The 16,047-nt window shown below is 41.1% G+C and overlaps 1 protein-coding gene across 4 annotated transcripts in view; it reads right to left on the bottom strand.

The window, feature by feature from the left end:
• The window catches only part of PIGN (phosphatidylinositol glycan anchor biosynthesis class N), a 637,819-nt gene that overhangs the window by 152,926 nt on the left and 468,846 nt on the right, over nt 1-16,047 (bottom strand). For all 4 annotated transcript variants that reach the window (XM_073630904.1, XM_073630905.1, XM_073630902.1 and 1 more), the window contains one exon: nt 3,922-4,030. In XM_073630904.1, the coding sequence (XP_073487005.1) occupies nt 3,922-4,030 (109 nt within the window). The remainder of the gene's footprint in view (nt 1-3,921; nt 4,031-16,047) is intronic.

Below are 16,047 nucleotides of genomic sequence, written 5' to 3' on the forward strand. Positions count from 1 at the left end.
CATCATTCTTCACAAGTGCTTGCAAAATTATTACAGTAATATAATAAAAATCAAATACAATTGCTTCCAAAAAGTCTGTGGTGTGGAGGTAGTTTTAGGGAATTTAAACCCAAGAACAAAAATGTGATATATTGCAGTTTACTAGTACTTAGATGTGATGGTTGCATTAGTTTGCTTGTTTACCTGCATTTTTTTTTTTATGTAATCTTTATTTTTGAAAATTTTCAAACAACAGACAAGTAGACATTTAACAAAGCACATAGGTAGAAGAAACAGTATATGACATGAAGGGCCCCTCACCGGGTGCATGTAGTCAGCAAAGAAGCCCAGGGGATGAGTTATCAACATATTACAACCATGATATGAATTCAAACAGCAGTGGATTTCCCCTATCGTCCCTGTCTGGTACAGCTCTGCGGAGGGTGTAAGTCTCCAATCAGAGATAAGAATCAGACCGCAATCCTAGGTATCAGGCCATTTACCTGCATTTTATCTTTATTTTCAACTTACAAGTAGCAGACTTTCTGTCCCAGGGTGACAAAACCCACTTGCCATACTGTATCTATGGAAAAACCAAAAAGTGCTGTCACTCTAGGGCAGAAAGTATTTTAGGACTATGAAACACCTCCCCTATTGCCCCTAAAGGGGAAGTTCTGCTTTGTGACCCTCTTCTGTTTTTGGCACTTTTTTTGGAGGGGGCTGGGGTGGGCTGGTACCTACTTTTGACAGGTACCAGCTCCCATTTCCACCACAGTGATCCATCGGAAGTTCTACTCCCATCCCAACCCACCCCTCCTGAAACCTTCTGGGACATGTCAAAGGTCTCAAAAGGCTGCGGGACCATTCACAAGGCACAGTGTGGCTCGCGCATGCGCAGTGGGCAAGCGGCTGTGAATCCACAATAATCATGCCGGAAACAGGGATCTGAAGACTGGAAAATAACCAGTCCGGGTGAGCACAACGCTCACCCGGACTGGTTGAGCAGATCAGTGTCCTTTTATTAAAGGTTTTCTTGTTGATCATTTACAAATGTTTTATTGAATAATTTTACAATATAAGGATGAACAGTATAACAATAACCTATGTAGATAATATTAGTCTGGCAATAAACTGAAATACAGTAAAAGAAAATTAAGATTATGTTAACATAACGCAGCATTACTACCAGGTGGGTTTATAAAATAATAAATATCATTGGAAAGATTGCAAATTACACTTATGAGTTTAACAATAGGATATGCTCTGCAACCCCAAAAATCATAGTACAGATAGCATAGTATTCAGCAACAATGACATGAAGTCAATGCCTATATATTTATTGAGCTTATTATATGAGGTACTGTATATAAGAACTAAAGGGCCCTTTGGATTCCCTAAATCTAAGTCAAAGGTCCCAAGTCAAAACCTATTTGGCGTAATATTTATAAAATGGGTTACATATTTACATAGTAAGGTTGAATAAAGACACCAGTCCATCCAGTTCAACCTGAGTGAGTGTGGGTGCGTGTCTACAATCATCCCTATTTTTATTTAAGGTACCCATATAGCGCCGCCAATATACGCAGCACTCTGCACATACATTGTACACCCACATCGGTCCCTACCCTCAAGGAGCCCACAATCCAAGGTCCCCAACTCACATTCATATACTAGGGCCAATTTTGAACAGAAGCCAATTAACCTACCAGCATGTCTTTGGAGTGTGGGAGGAAACCGGAGTACCCGGAGGAAACCCACGCAGGCACAGGGAGAACATGCAAACTCCAGGCAGGTAGTGTCGTGGTTGGGACTCGAACCAGCGACCCTTTTTACTGCTAGGCGAGAGTGCTAACCACTACACCACTGTGCTGCTGTGCTGGGTTAGTCTTTCCATTAGCATATTCAGGTCAATTCTAGATTTTGTTTGACTAAGTGGCAAGTGTGGTGTAAGCCATTTTGCATCATTATGCATGTTGGGTTAGGGACATCAAGAACTGTATACCAGAGCTAGTATTCAAAGGATTCGTTTTTTTTCCCCCTAAAGCATCCTCAATCAACTTTTTAAACTGAAATGTTCTGAACCTGAGATCATTCCAAGAAGATACATTCTGAGTGCTAGATGAAATTAAACCACATTGTGCAGTTTCTTTGAAAGTAACTGTTCTAAGATGTTTTGTTCCAATTAAACATCCTATTACATGCCTGAGTGTTCATTAAGAATTGGTAATCGTGTTTGCAAGAAAATTTGTAGGAGGTACTAGCAGAATACAGAATGTTAATAAAATAGTAATCAACAACAGCATTTGCCTGTTTCCCTCTATAAGGCCCCATTCGCACCTGAGCATTTTGTGGCTTGAAACCTGAAACTACAAAACCTTGGAGGGGAAAAAAATCTATTATTCTCTATGGAGATGGTTCACATCTCAACTCCAAAACGCCAGAAGCCAAACGCCTGAAGCTCAAAAAAGTTCTGGAGCTTTTTTGTAGCTCAATTCGGGCAGATTTGGGTGTTTTTCTTCTTTTTACATTGTGACCTTTTGACCTGTACAAAAACGCGGCAAAAACCGCAAGAAAAATTGCGGTAAAACTACACGACTTTCTGCCTGAAAACGCTACGCTCAGGTTTAGTGCAGCCTTACTGCTTTAGCATATCATTCCTTATAAAAAATAGGAGGTGAATCACCAAATGCCAAGCATTGGCTGATAAAGTACTGCTCTATCTAAATACATCTATTTGTAGATCTTTATGACTGATCTGCTTATCAATGTAAGGCTCTGGTAAGTCTCGAAAAAGAAAATGCTAGTAATGAATACATATTTCTTACAGTTTTACTTGCACTTTAAAAAGAAGCAAGTAAAACAAAAAACTAAAAATTTTAGGATACAAACCTTCAGGAAGTTTGAATACAATCTTTATACAATCACAGAAGAATGCTAAATCAGAAGTGACAGGCAGCAATAACTGAAATTATATTAAATATCAGATAATCTGTAACTGTTACAGGTAGGTCAAAAATACATATTTTAGACCCCTTTCACACGGGGGTGTTTTTCAGGAGCTTTTGGGCTAAAAAAAAGAGCCTGTAAAGCGCTTGAAAAACGCCTCCCCTGCAGCTCCAGTGTGAGAGCCTGAGTGCTTTCACACTGGGGCGGTGTGCTTGCAGGACGTTAGAAAAAGTCCTGCAAGCAGCATCTTTCGGGCAGTGCGGGAGCGCTGTATACAGTATCACCGCCCCTGCTATTGGAATCAATGGGCACCGCTGCCAAAGCATCTGCAAAGCGCTTCGGCAGCGGTGCTTTGTGGGCGCTTTTAACCCTTTATTCGGCCACTAGGGGGGGTTAAAAGCACCCTGCTAGCAGCCGAAAAGCGCTGCTTTACTGCTAAGGCCCCCCCCCCCGCCCCAGTGTGAAAGTAGCCTTACTGCACCTTTTATTATGTCAAAATCTTCTTTCTGTGTTAGGAGTTAAATAATTGTGTTATGAACACTGATTTAATGTCTCTGCAAATTATTATGGGCCAAGTTTAAGGTTATTGTGCCTCATCTGTGAGCATTAATTCTGGGGACCCAGTTACAATTTGGAACGTGCAGCAATATATTACAGACCCCCTATGGAACCATCCTCCAAATCTTCCTTGGTAAGGAGAGAGGCCTGCTCAATAACCCCTAAGTGTTTTTTACTTGACTGAACATGATAAGTTAGATGCAGAGAGGAAAAGGGTAGGCAACTGCTTATTATTACAAATATTCCTGCATAATAAACATTTATTTACCGTTCAAGTAAGAAATGCTTGATCTAGTTTAATAAACGTGGTCTAAAAAACTGGAGAATATTTATATATACTCCTAGATATGAAGAAACATACTGTATATATGGCGTAATCATATTAGCTGTCATTTTTAGTAACACAGATATACAATACCTTAAAATGTGTGTACATACCTATTATTGACCAACTCAATATCTGGTTTAGCAGTGGCAGTCCTTGCTTGGCAGCTAGGCTGGAGTGAGTGGTGTTTACAATCCATACAGAAACTGCAAGGCTCAGCATCTATAAAAGCAAACAGTTAATTGCAGTGGCAGCACATGCAGTAAACACTGATCAGTATCTAAAAAAATCACAATTTTTTATCTACCTGACATTAGCATTTACTGCATTAATAAATAGTGCTCCAATAGAAACATAACCAGTTTCAGAAAGAGAAGGGTTTGAATATTTTGTAGGCTTTTTCTGGTCTTTCACTAGCTCTCATGTACAGCCTTGCATAAACATTGAGGATTCTGTGACAATATTCTATTTGACTTACCTGGCCTACTTTCTAGGCATTTAATGTTCCAACTTGCCAAGCTAAACAAATGCAGTCAGACAAGAATCTTTATTAATGTAACACTTTAATACAGCAATTTTTATGATAAGAAATTACTGAGCATGGGGGGGGGGGGGGCATGAAGAATACTGACCACTATGCTAGAACTGAATGTTTTTTTGGCCAAGGAAATCTTAAAGTTGAAGAATTGTTCATGCCTTAACAGTATTTTAAAGAGAATTCTTGCTTCTATTAAGTAGTAATAATTCTTCCTTTCCAAACAGCTAGTTAAACCTTGAGTGTTATATGTAATGAAATGTTATGCCATTCCCCCAATCTTTTGCCATAACTGCATCATTTTGAAAATTGGCTATGGATCCCTTCCCAAGGTTATGTCCATGCTGCACAGGACATTGTATCATCAACTTTCTTTAAATACTTCAATACCAGGCACTTAACCCCTTCCTGCCCAAGCCAATTTTCAGCTTTCAGCGCTGTCACTGTTTAAATGACAATTGCGTGGTCATGCTACACTGTACCCAAACAGTATTTTTATCATTTTGTTCCCACAAATAGAGCTTTCTTTTGGTGGTATTTGATCACCTCTGCCTTTTTTATTTTTTGCTAAACAAATAAAAAAAGACCTAAAATTTTGAAAAAAAAAGTTTTTCTTTTGTTTATGTATAAAATTTTGTAAATGAGTACGTTTTCTCCTTCACTGATGGGCACTGATAAGGCCGCACCAATGACGTGGCACTGACAGGTGGCACTGATATGCAGCACTGATGGGTACTCATGGGTGGCACTGATGGGCACTGACAGGCGACACTGATGGGCACTGATACATGGCACTAATAGATGGCATTGATAGGCATCACTTATGGCACTGGCAGATATTGGGAGTGGGCACTGATTGGCAGCTGCCTGGGCACTGATTGGCATTTCCCTGGTGGTCTAGGGTGGCATACCTGGTGGTCCTGGCAGCATCCTGGTGGTCATGGGTGGGCATCAATGGGGGGGCTGTGCTGATAAACAATCAGCACAGACCCCCCCTGTCAGAAGAGCAGCTGATTGGCCCTCCTCTACTTGGGTCTGTCAGACGCGAGTGAGGAAAAGCCGACCAACGGCTCTTCCTGTTTACAACGTGATCAGCCATGATTGGACACGGCTGATCACGTAGTAAAGAGCCTCCATCAGAGGCTCTTTACTGAGATTGGTGTAGTGGTGTGTCAGGCTGACACACCACACGATCGATCGCCGCGATGTGCACCCCCACGGGCCGCCGTCAAATGACGTCCACCCAGAATGAGAGCCATGCCACCCAGCCGTCATTTGGCGGCCGGCGGGTGGGAAGTGGGTAAAGAGGAACTGCAGTCTGCTCACATAATTTGTAATAAAAAAAAATCTTTGCCATTCTGAAGCTTCCCTCCAACCACTTTGCATATTATTTTGTATATATTGTAATTCTGTACTTGCCAAATATGCTGCAGACATCTCCCTCTACTGAGTCTGGTTGCAGCCATTTTAACTGTGGGCAGCTGAAGCTGCTGCCTGGTCACCTCCTGGATTTACACATACACACAGAGGCACACCTCCAGCTCTGCAGCCCTGCAGCTCTCATTGGCCCTCTTATGACTCATCCCCCATCCCTTCCTGGCAAACTCTCAGAGTGAGAAAGAGAGCTGTGCATTACGTCATAAGCCTAGGCTAATGACCAGACAAGAAACAGGAAGTGGGCTGTATAATGTATTTACTGCCAGAAAAAAAATGTTTTACTATCCAAAGTTAAAACAACAAGGACAAAAGATTTAATAGATGGAAAAATGAAAAAATTACTGAAGGTCCCCTTTAACAGACCTTCTAACGATAAAGAAAAGGCATTACATTTGTTAGATGTTAGGAGATGTCTGTAAGCCTACCTGAATGCAACAAGAGAGTTTTTGAATTTGATGAGTTTTTGATGCTTTATTTGTATTGGTGAATTGCCCACTCCAAGAGAGCCTTGGTGACTTCATGGGCAGAGAAAGATGGTACCACCCTAGAGCAAATTTGTAAAGCAGCAGCTACATGATCAAAAATTTCCATATTCACATGTCATTAATGTTTAGATCTCTTATCTACCCAAGACCAGACTTTAGGGAGAAAGGTCCTCCAAGCAGTGGTCCCACCAAAGGCTGATGAGTTATTGTTTTTCCTCTCATAGGCTGTCCTATAAGATGACTGGAGAAAACCAGAGATAAGCTTGGCTAAACATTTCAGAACAAATTAACTGAACCGATTACCCCATCCGCACATTTGAGGTGGATGCGGGAATCCTTCTTGCTGTCTCATTGTTTTTTCAGACCAGGAATCCCCCTTTGTTAGAATACACTGATTAGCACTGCTGCTGATTGGTTGCAGTGTACTGATCGAAGCAAAATTTTCCAGCAAGCCTGTTCATGAGAAATTGATTGTTAGATTGGCTTCTCATGAACAGGAATGGCCATAGATGGATTGAAATTCGACTGGTGCCTGGCGAATCGGCTAAAATTCAATCCAACTATGGCCAGCTTTAGACTTACCAATACCTGTAAATCCACGAGGCTTCCAGGACAGCAGGGTTCCTGTTCTATGTTAGTTAATTATGTTACTTTGTAATTCCATCCCTGCGTGCGTCTTGCATGGCGGTGTCTTTCTGGCATGGTGATGTATTGTGTGCATTCCTGTGGCAGCAGTCCCACAGATGTCTATTGGGACACGTGGCTGCATGCACACAGCTGCTGTGTCCCAACTTGTCATCTGTGCAGAAGCATGGCTCCGAAAACACCCAGGGTGAGTTCAGGGACAAGCACCCACATCCAAACAAATGTCATATTGGGACATAGTAGCTGTGTCCATACAGCAATGTGTCCCAGCAGACATCTATGGGACTGCTGGCACAAGGATGCACGTAACACCTGTGCATCCCTGTGCTGGCAAAACATGGCTCTGCGCAGGGCATGCAAGTGATTGCCGATGTGATTAAGGCCTTAGACTTTGCAACTCCTCATTAATTCGGATGGGAGGATCAGGGGGAAGCATATGCATAATACTACAATTTAATGTTAAAACAACATGAAGAATTAGCACCCCTATTAATTCTCCTGCATATGTGAACGATGTAAAAGCCCCATTCATTTCAATGAAGAATCCTCAAATTAACAAGGGGCATTTTGTGCATGTCCCAGGCAGTAGCACTGAAATCATTTGATCAGCTAAGGTAATTCACACCACTAGATTCCAAAATAATGCTTCAAATTTTACACATGCCATGATCTGATACTTAAAATAGGAGGAATGTTTGTGTTAATCTGTGGATTTTCATTTATCTTGGTGAACAAGTAGAAAGATCCCTTTGCAAAGAATACCTAATCATGCGCAGGGAAAAAAAAAAATAAAAAAAAAGATTTTTAACACACAGTTGGATGACTGAAGTCAGCAAAGCTTCATTTCATTCACTAAGCTGAATGAAAATTCACTTAGCAAAATAAACATGCCCTGCTATTTTAATAAACCCTAAGTCTTTAAAGGAGAAGTACAACCAAAGCTCATTTGGCTGTATTCTCCTGTGGATCACAGGAGTGTAGTTCGTTCTGCACTCCTGGGACCCATTTTCAGCTGACAGTAGGCTGAAGCCTGGTGTCAGCTGACATCACAGAGCCGGTCCAGGCTGGTGAAAGACTGCGACCATTTGGTCGTGATCCACCCACATGCCTGAGGCTGAACCCAGCTCCGCCTCTCATTGAGCCGCTCCTGCCCCTCCACAGCCCCGATTGACAATCACCAGCTCGCTGCTCAGGGAGCACTGAGAACCAAGCAATCAGCTGTGTTTGATCGCACAGTTCTCAGTCATAGAGCCGGAAGGGGACCAATGCTGCATCCACCTCGGTAAGTATAATTCTTGAAAAAAAAATTCCCATACGTCTCTTTTAACTTCTCCCCACCTGGCCACTGCATATAAACGGCCGGGTCAGCGTTTCATCCTTCTGAGTTCCTGAACTGTTCCCCGGACTTGGCGCATTTCCGATCAGCAGGAGGGATCTGTGATCGGCCCTCCTGATCACATAATGGCTATGTCCAATCACAGCCATCATGTAATGTAAATAGAGAGCCGTTGCCTGGTGATCGGCTCTGCTTCTCCTCACACAGAGCCTGTCAGTGAGGAGAAGGAGAGCAGATCTGTGCTGTGAGCCGGGTATCAGTGTGTATGAGCAGTTTTTTACAGCTTTTTACACACTGATCACCCAACTAGTGTACCCAAAACAGTCTCCTGTCACAGTGTCCCCACACAGTAAAAAACACCTGTCCCACATCTGTCCCAGTAAACGTCTGCACACGTCTGTCCCAGTGATCATCTGCGCACATCTGTCCGTGATCATCTGCGCACATGTGTCCGTGATCATCAGTGCACATCTGTGATCATCTGCGCACATCGGTCCGTGATCAGCAGCGCACATCTGCCCGTGATCATCTGCACACATCTGCCCATGATTATCTGTGTACATCTGTCCGTGATCATCTGCGCACATCTGTCCCAGTAAACATCTGCCACATCTGTCCGTGATCATCTGCCATATCTGTCCCAGTGCACATCTGCAGACATCTGTCCGTGATCACCTGCCACATCTGTCACATCTGTCCCAGTAATCTGTCAACATGGCTAAAAAATTATTCAGCAGCAAGGCGGCTTTCCATATACTCCAGCGTAAGGTTGGACGAGAGTAGCGTGGAACTCTCTCCGTCAGACTCAGATAGCGAGTATGAGCCAGTAGAAAGTAGTGGCTCTGAAATGGGAACGGACGACAGAATCCCAAGAAAGAGGCTCAGGAGCCTTCGAAAATGTGATAGGTAGTTAGGAAATGAAATGTGTAATTTATGCCTTTAGAAGGCCTGACAGTGCTACTTGGTTGTTGGGCCTCTGTATCTGTGGCCATGCTGTGGAAAAGTCTCACACATGTGGTATCACCATACTCAGGAGTAGTAGAATGTATTTTGAGGTGTATTTTTTGCTATGTACATGCTATGTGTTAGAAATATCTAATAATTTACAACTTTGTGTAAAAAAAAAAAAAAAGTTTTTATTTTCTTTCCACATTTTCCAAAAACTTGTGGAAAAAAAATGACATGTTCAAAAGACTCATTATGCCTCATAGAATATACATTGGGGCAGTTGCTTTCCAAAATGGGGTCATTCTGTAGGTAATTTCACTGTCCTGGTGCTCCAGGGCCTTCAAAAATGTGATAGGTCATCAGGAAATTATATGTGTAATTTATGCTCCTAGAACACCTGACGGTGCTCCCTGCATGTGTGTGTGTGTGCATGTATTTGTACTTTCCTGGCATTTTAGGGCCTCAAGAATTGAGATCGTCAGTCAGTATATCAGGATTGATCAATTTTCAGTGATACGTAGCATAGCTTGTAGACACTACAACTTTCACACACCAATTATCATATACTTATCAGGATTTTTTTACCAAAGACATGTAGCAGAATACATTCTGGCCTTATGATGAAATTTGATTTTATTGGATTTCTTTTAAAACAGATTGTTTTATTTTCAAAACTTTTGATATTTTTTTGCTTATATAGCAAAAAATAAAACAACCCAGTGGTGAACAAATACCACCAAAAGAAAGCTATATTTGTTTGAACAAAATAATAAAAATGTAATTTGGGTATAGTGTAGCATGACTGAGTAAATGCCATTCAAAGTGCGAGAGCACGGATGGCTGAAAATTGGTCTGGGAAGGAAGGGGGAGAAAGTCCCCAGTATTGAGGTGGTTAAGGAGTGAAATATTTGTTAACATGCATATTAAAAACTTAACAACACTTTGGTAAACTGTAACTATATGTTTTAAAGTAGTGGAAACATTAGCTGTTTACAATGTTTCTGTGCTCTTTGCTGATATGTGCATTTAACAAGTTGCATATATTTTTTATATTTGTTGAATCCTCAATGTTATGAGGTTTGCACATACAGTACATGAATTAAGAGAAAGACACTGCCTCTAGCTGTAAATTGCACAGTACATGCTAAAATGGGATTTTCAGGTCAAGTCCTTGGAGGGTTACACAGAATCAAATCTATTTTGTGCCTGATTTCATGAGAACCTTTGCAACAGCTGCAGAAGTTTAAAAGCAATTAATAAAGTTAGCCCTTCTATCTCTCAAAGGCAAATATATGACACCATTACTAAATGCAGCAAAATCTCTGCAATCTATTTTCAGATATTGCTAACCCTGGCTGTTCTGGAGAAGCCCTTTAATATTTTTTTTTAAATTAGGTGACGCGGGGAACATAGTCAAAGTGTTAAATTCCTTTACTCCTGAGGCAAAACGGTCAAAATGTCAAACTCAACAGTGAGAAAAAGGTCAGTAATGATTCAATAACAGCTCATTATAAGCAACTGATTAACACAACTCTCTGGTATTCCCCGATCAATTACAGTGAGTTTCAAATTATCATACTAATTTTCATTTTGCAATTCTACTTTACAGAAAGTGTAAGTAATACAATGTGAAAAATGAAGCTCTTGGGCATACATCAGCAGGGGAGAACTGAAAGCTTTGAATTTAGAAAGTCACATGCTGGACCGCTGCAGACATCTTAGTCAATAACCCACTTCATTTAAAAACTTCCTGATTTCTATTTCATTTCTATACAATCATCAGTTTGAGCCTTGAGTTCAGAGGTTCTAGTTGACCTGTAATGGGTATGTTTTAATCATGATACATTATAGATACCTCCACCAAGAAAGGTACAAAGCATATCAGAGACCCCACATATTCAGTTGCTGGTTGAAAAATTGGATTTTTGGTTTACTTGTAAAATCCTTGTGTTGGAAAGCACAGAGTTTTTTTTTATATTAATAATGACAGGGTTATGCTGCCACCTTCAGGTGATTGGACACAAGAAAAAAAGACAGAAAGTACCATTCTAGGCATAACACCTCCCCATTAGGCAAGGCTTCAGAGTTTTGTAGCAAGCCATAAATCACAAGACAGAAGGGCGGAATCTCTGTGTCCCATGATATACTCCAAGAAAAGGATTTTACAGGTAAAATAAAAATCCCATTTTCTTTATCGTACATCACTGGACATAGCCTGTAAACAGAGACATCCCAAAGCACTGAATATGAGGGGAGGCCAACATGGCAACAAACCCAACTGGCCCCAAACAGCTAAACAGATTAGAACCACACATAGCAGCCTGCAAAACCAGGTAGCTACCTGGTGGAATGGGCTTTTAGACATCAAAGAAATTCTGGACAGCCGCACTCCAAAGATATTTGTCCTTATTCAATAAGGTGTCATCCAAAATACAGGTCACAGAAAAGTGGAACAAATCTTATGCGTTTCGCACTACAAGTAGTGCTTAGTCATAGCTAACAATCACAAAAATCAAGAGTGAAATAAATAATAAAAATTGCAAACCATGTGATTTTTATTATTTTTTATTATTTATTTCACTTTGATTTTTGTGATTGTTAGCTATGACTAAGCACTCCTTGTAGTGCGAAACGCATAAGACTTGTTCCACTTTGCTGTGACCTGTATTTTGGATGACACCTTATTGAATAATGGCAAATATCTTTGGAGTGCGGCTGTCCAGAATTTCTTTGATGTCTAACTGCCATAGCATTGCCAGCACCTGGACTTCTAGACTGAAGGAGATGCCTTTTACCTTGATCTGACCCACCTGGAGCGGTGATACTCTCTCTCTCTACTTGGATTCCTGGACTTTGCAAACTGGTGGAGTGGGCTGTTACCAAAAATGGTGGAACTTTGCCCTTTGGAATGTTTACATGAGAAATAAGCTGACAAATCTGAGAAATGGCAGATTTGGAAATTGCATGACCCTTCTGTGGACTTTCAAGAAGCACAAAAAGGGAATCTAACGTACAGTACACCTGATTGCACAAACCACATCCAAAGTGTGAAGAGCTTAGTCCCCCCATGAGGCTTAGAACAGAAAGGCTGCAACATTATGTCCTAGTTGAAAGAGAATGAAGAAACCACCCTAGGTAAAAAATGATGGTTAAAGACGTAGGGCCTATTTGTTTATGGTGAAGACCCAGGAACAGTTCCTTACAGGAAAGAGCAGAAAATTTCTAAACAGTGGGAGCCAAAGTAATGAACCTTCTGAGTCAGAAGTACTAAAGGAATATCATTATGGGTTTTAATGGGGACGTTTGCAATAGAGAAAATATCAAGTTGAGTTCTGCAGCAGTGGAACAATATGCGTGATGCCTTATAGAAAGGCACACACCAAGGAATATGAAGAAATAGTTCTCTGAAAAAGTATCAACCAGGGTTGAAATCTGACCCTTGATCATACTCAAAGCCAAACCCTGTTCAACTCTAGATTGGAGAAAAGCCAGGATGCGACCCATTCGCACCAAGCAAAATAAGATTTCCCACTAAATTTGCCAGTGCCTCGCATAGCAAGGGGTGCTACACAAAAGCTCCACACTACACTACATTCACTGCTGTGACCTGTAATCCCATTCTAAATAAAATAAAAAAGGTGCTATCTTTCCTGCCCTGCCACGGAGCGATTGTAAACACCAGAGGAGGGTACAACCTTTGCTACTCTACTCATCAGTTCTGCCGCAAGACACCCTAGGGGGTCCAATCTTCACACATCATGGCAGGCAATGCCACAAGGGCTTTAAGGGACTTAACGCCTCAACTTGGGAACACTGCCCAGGACCTGTGTAGGGCTATACCAGTCATTAAGGCAAGTTATCACTGCACAGGGTCCCATTCCACAGGGTCCAGTGCTGACCAGCAATGCTACAGGTCATTTCACATGTACAGTGAGAGGTCGAGATACCATTCCTCTGAGCACTGAAAAGCCACTGGAAAATGGATCCATAAAGAACTAGTCTCCTAACACCAGGTGGAATCATTGAGAAGCTACCTACATTTTCAAGTAGAGATTGAACAGACAAGACCATCACCTAAGACACTAACAAAAAAACTCAAGCCTTGCTTAACGGGGAGGTGTTATGCCAAGGGGGTGACTTCCTGTTTTTTTTTTCCTAACCCTATCCTAATAACCCTAACCCTACATAACCCTATCATCATGGATATGAAGATGCTCTGTGTCCTGTTATGTATGATATAGTAAAGGCTTTGGTTATACCTCTCAACCTAATTACACCATGTTTTTTTTCCAGAATTAAAGCCTTATTCCAGCTTGTTTTAATTTTGGACAGTGAAATGAAAAGTTACAATTTCTGTCAGGTTATTCCTAACTTCTGGCACCATGGCCTTTTTTCTCATTGGATTTTAATGGTATTTCCATGGGCCTTGCACCGCTTTAAGGTGTTAAAAGTACAGTTGCGAGGTGGATTTTTATACAGGTTTTTATTCTTGCCCGTATTCCCATTGGGGATATTTATCCTCACTTCCTGTCGCCGAGACACGCATGTATGAAATGGGTATGTGTTTGTCACTGGGACAGGGAGGCATGGACAACAATAAAGTCACTGCTAGAAGTTAGAAGCTTTCCTCACTCTGATAAAAATGTGTTTTGTCCCCATAGGAGAGGGAGAAATTGCCTTAACAGAAAGACAGATGGCAATGAAAACCTGACAGAGGATCTAACCCTTCCATGCTCTACCAAAAACAAAATAAAACCTTTTGGATGGATTGTGCTTTAATTGGCCCCAAATCGGATAGATCTTTTTCTATGGGGTACACTAAAGGTGCCAACACATGTGATGATTAAAAATCACATTGGATCTTTTTAAGTCCTAACAGTTTAGCATTGCCAAAGACCACATTTACGGGTTATTCATTTTTCTGGCATACTAAATGGATGGATAGAAAATGGAATACACTAGCTAGTAAACATCTGCCTACGGACCCAATTGGTCCCTGCTACCAAATCTCCAGTTCTATCAGATTTGGATGTACAGCTCAACATGGTAGGAGGGCTGCTGAAAGCTAGACCAGATCATGCTATGCCATCTTCCTGAACATGAACTCCTTTATACCTGGACTCAGTTTATATGATAACAAATTTTCACTAAACAACCAATTTGCAGCATTATACATATTAAAAACAGTGATAAAGCTGAACTATACAAAAAAAAAAATATAACTTTGTATTGACTGCTGGTAACATGTACTTATGAATGACTCCAATAGTGCAGTAACACTAAGGGCACTTTCACACTTAGGCACGGGGGCGTCGGCGGTAAAGCGCCACCAGTTTTAGCGGCGATTTACCATCGCTTTAGAGGTGCTTTTCGGCCACTAGTGGGGCACTTTTAACCCCGCTAGTGGTCGAATAAAGGGTTAAAAGCGCCCACAAAGCGCCGCTGCTTGATTTCAACGGGCAGGGGCACTTTAGGAGCGATGTATACGCCGCTCCTAAAGCGCCTCAAAGATGCTGCTTGCAGAACTTTCTTTAACGTCCTGCAAGCGCACCGCTCCATTGTGAAAGCCGAGTGACAGGAGATGTGCTTTACGGGCGCTATTTTTAACGTTATAGCGACTGTAAAGCACCTCAGTGTGAAAGTAGCCTTAGTATCCAGAATCTAAGCTTTGAAACCTTTCAATTTGTTAACAAAAATGTAGTTAACAAGGAAACCTTAGTTCAAACTTGTACTATACATTCAACACTATTTTTTCACAAATGCTACCAAACTAAAGACAGCTTAGGCTACAATGCCTTAAGCATTTGATGATATAGCTATCATTACACATACAGTGGGTATAGAAAAGAAGCACCCCCCCCCCTTAAAATAATCAGATTTTGTTGTTTCGCAGCCTGAAATGAAGACACACAGTTTTTTCTTTATTCAGCTGTATTTACTAGTGTAACTTATGACATCCAAGTGAAAGGATATAACACCAACATGTCAGAAGATAAAAAATCAAAATCCAAACACAGAATCACTGAGTTGGAAAAAGGATCACCCCCTTATATCAGTATTTTGTTGGACCACATTTTGTTTTAATTACTGTTGGGATATGTCCCCACTAACTTTTCACATCTAGACTTTGCAATATTTGCCCACTCTTATTTGCAGAACTGCTCAAGTTCAGTTAAATTTGATGACCATTTGTGGACAGCAGTCTTCAAGTCATTCCACAGATTTTCAATGTGGTTTAAGTCTGGTCTCTGACTAGGCCATGCAAGGACATTCACTTTTTTCTCCTTCAACCACTGTGCGGTCACTTTTGCTGTGTGCTTTGGGTCATTGTCATGTTGGAAGGTAAACCTTCCCATTGACAACTTTCTGACAGAGGGCAGCATATTTTGATGGTATTTTGCCCCCCATTGATTTTTCTTCTATCCTCGCAAGTGCTCCAGTCCCTGCTGCTAAAAAACACTCCCATTACAGGATATTACCACCTCCATGCTTTACTGTAGGAATAATGTTATTTGCATGGTGAGCTGTATTGGATTTCCACCAGACATATCGTTTGGTGTTAAGGCCAAATAATTAAATTTTTGTCTCATCTGACTAGTCTTCAAAGTGTGTTTAAGGTGGTCAGATGAGACTAAAATTTTATTATTTGGCCTCAACACCAAATAATATTCCTGATGGAAATCCAGTACAGCTCACCGTCAAAATAACACCCTTCCCACAGTAAAGAATGGTGGTGTTATAAGTTACACTAGTAAATACAGCTGGATAAAACAAAATCTGTGTTTGTCTTTATTTCAGCAAAATGTGATTATTTTAAGGGGGGGGGGGGGGTGATTCTTTTCTATACCCACTG

This window comes from Aquarana catesbeiana, linkage group LG05 (genome assembly GCF_042186555.1).
Source record: "Aquarana catesbeiana isolate 2022-GZ linkage group LG05, ASM4218655v1, whole genome shotgun sequence".
Lineage (NCBI taxonomy): Eukaryota > Metazoa > Chordata > Amphibia > Anura > Ranidae > Aquarana > Aquarana catesbeiana.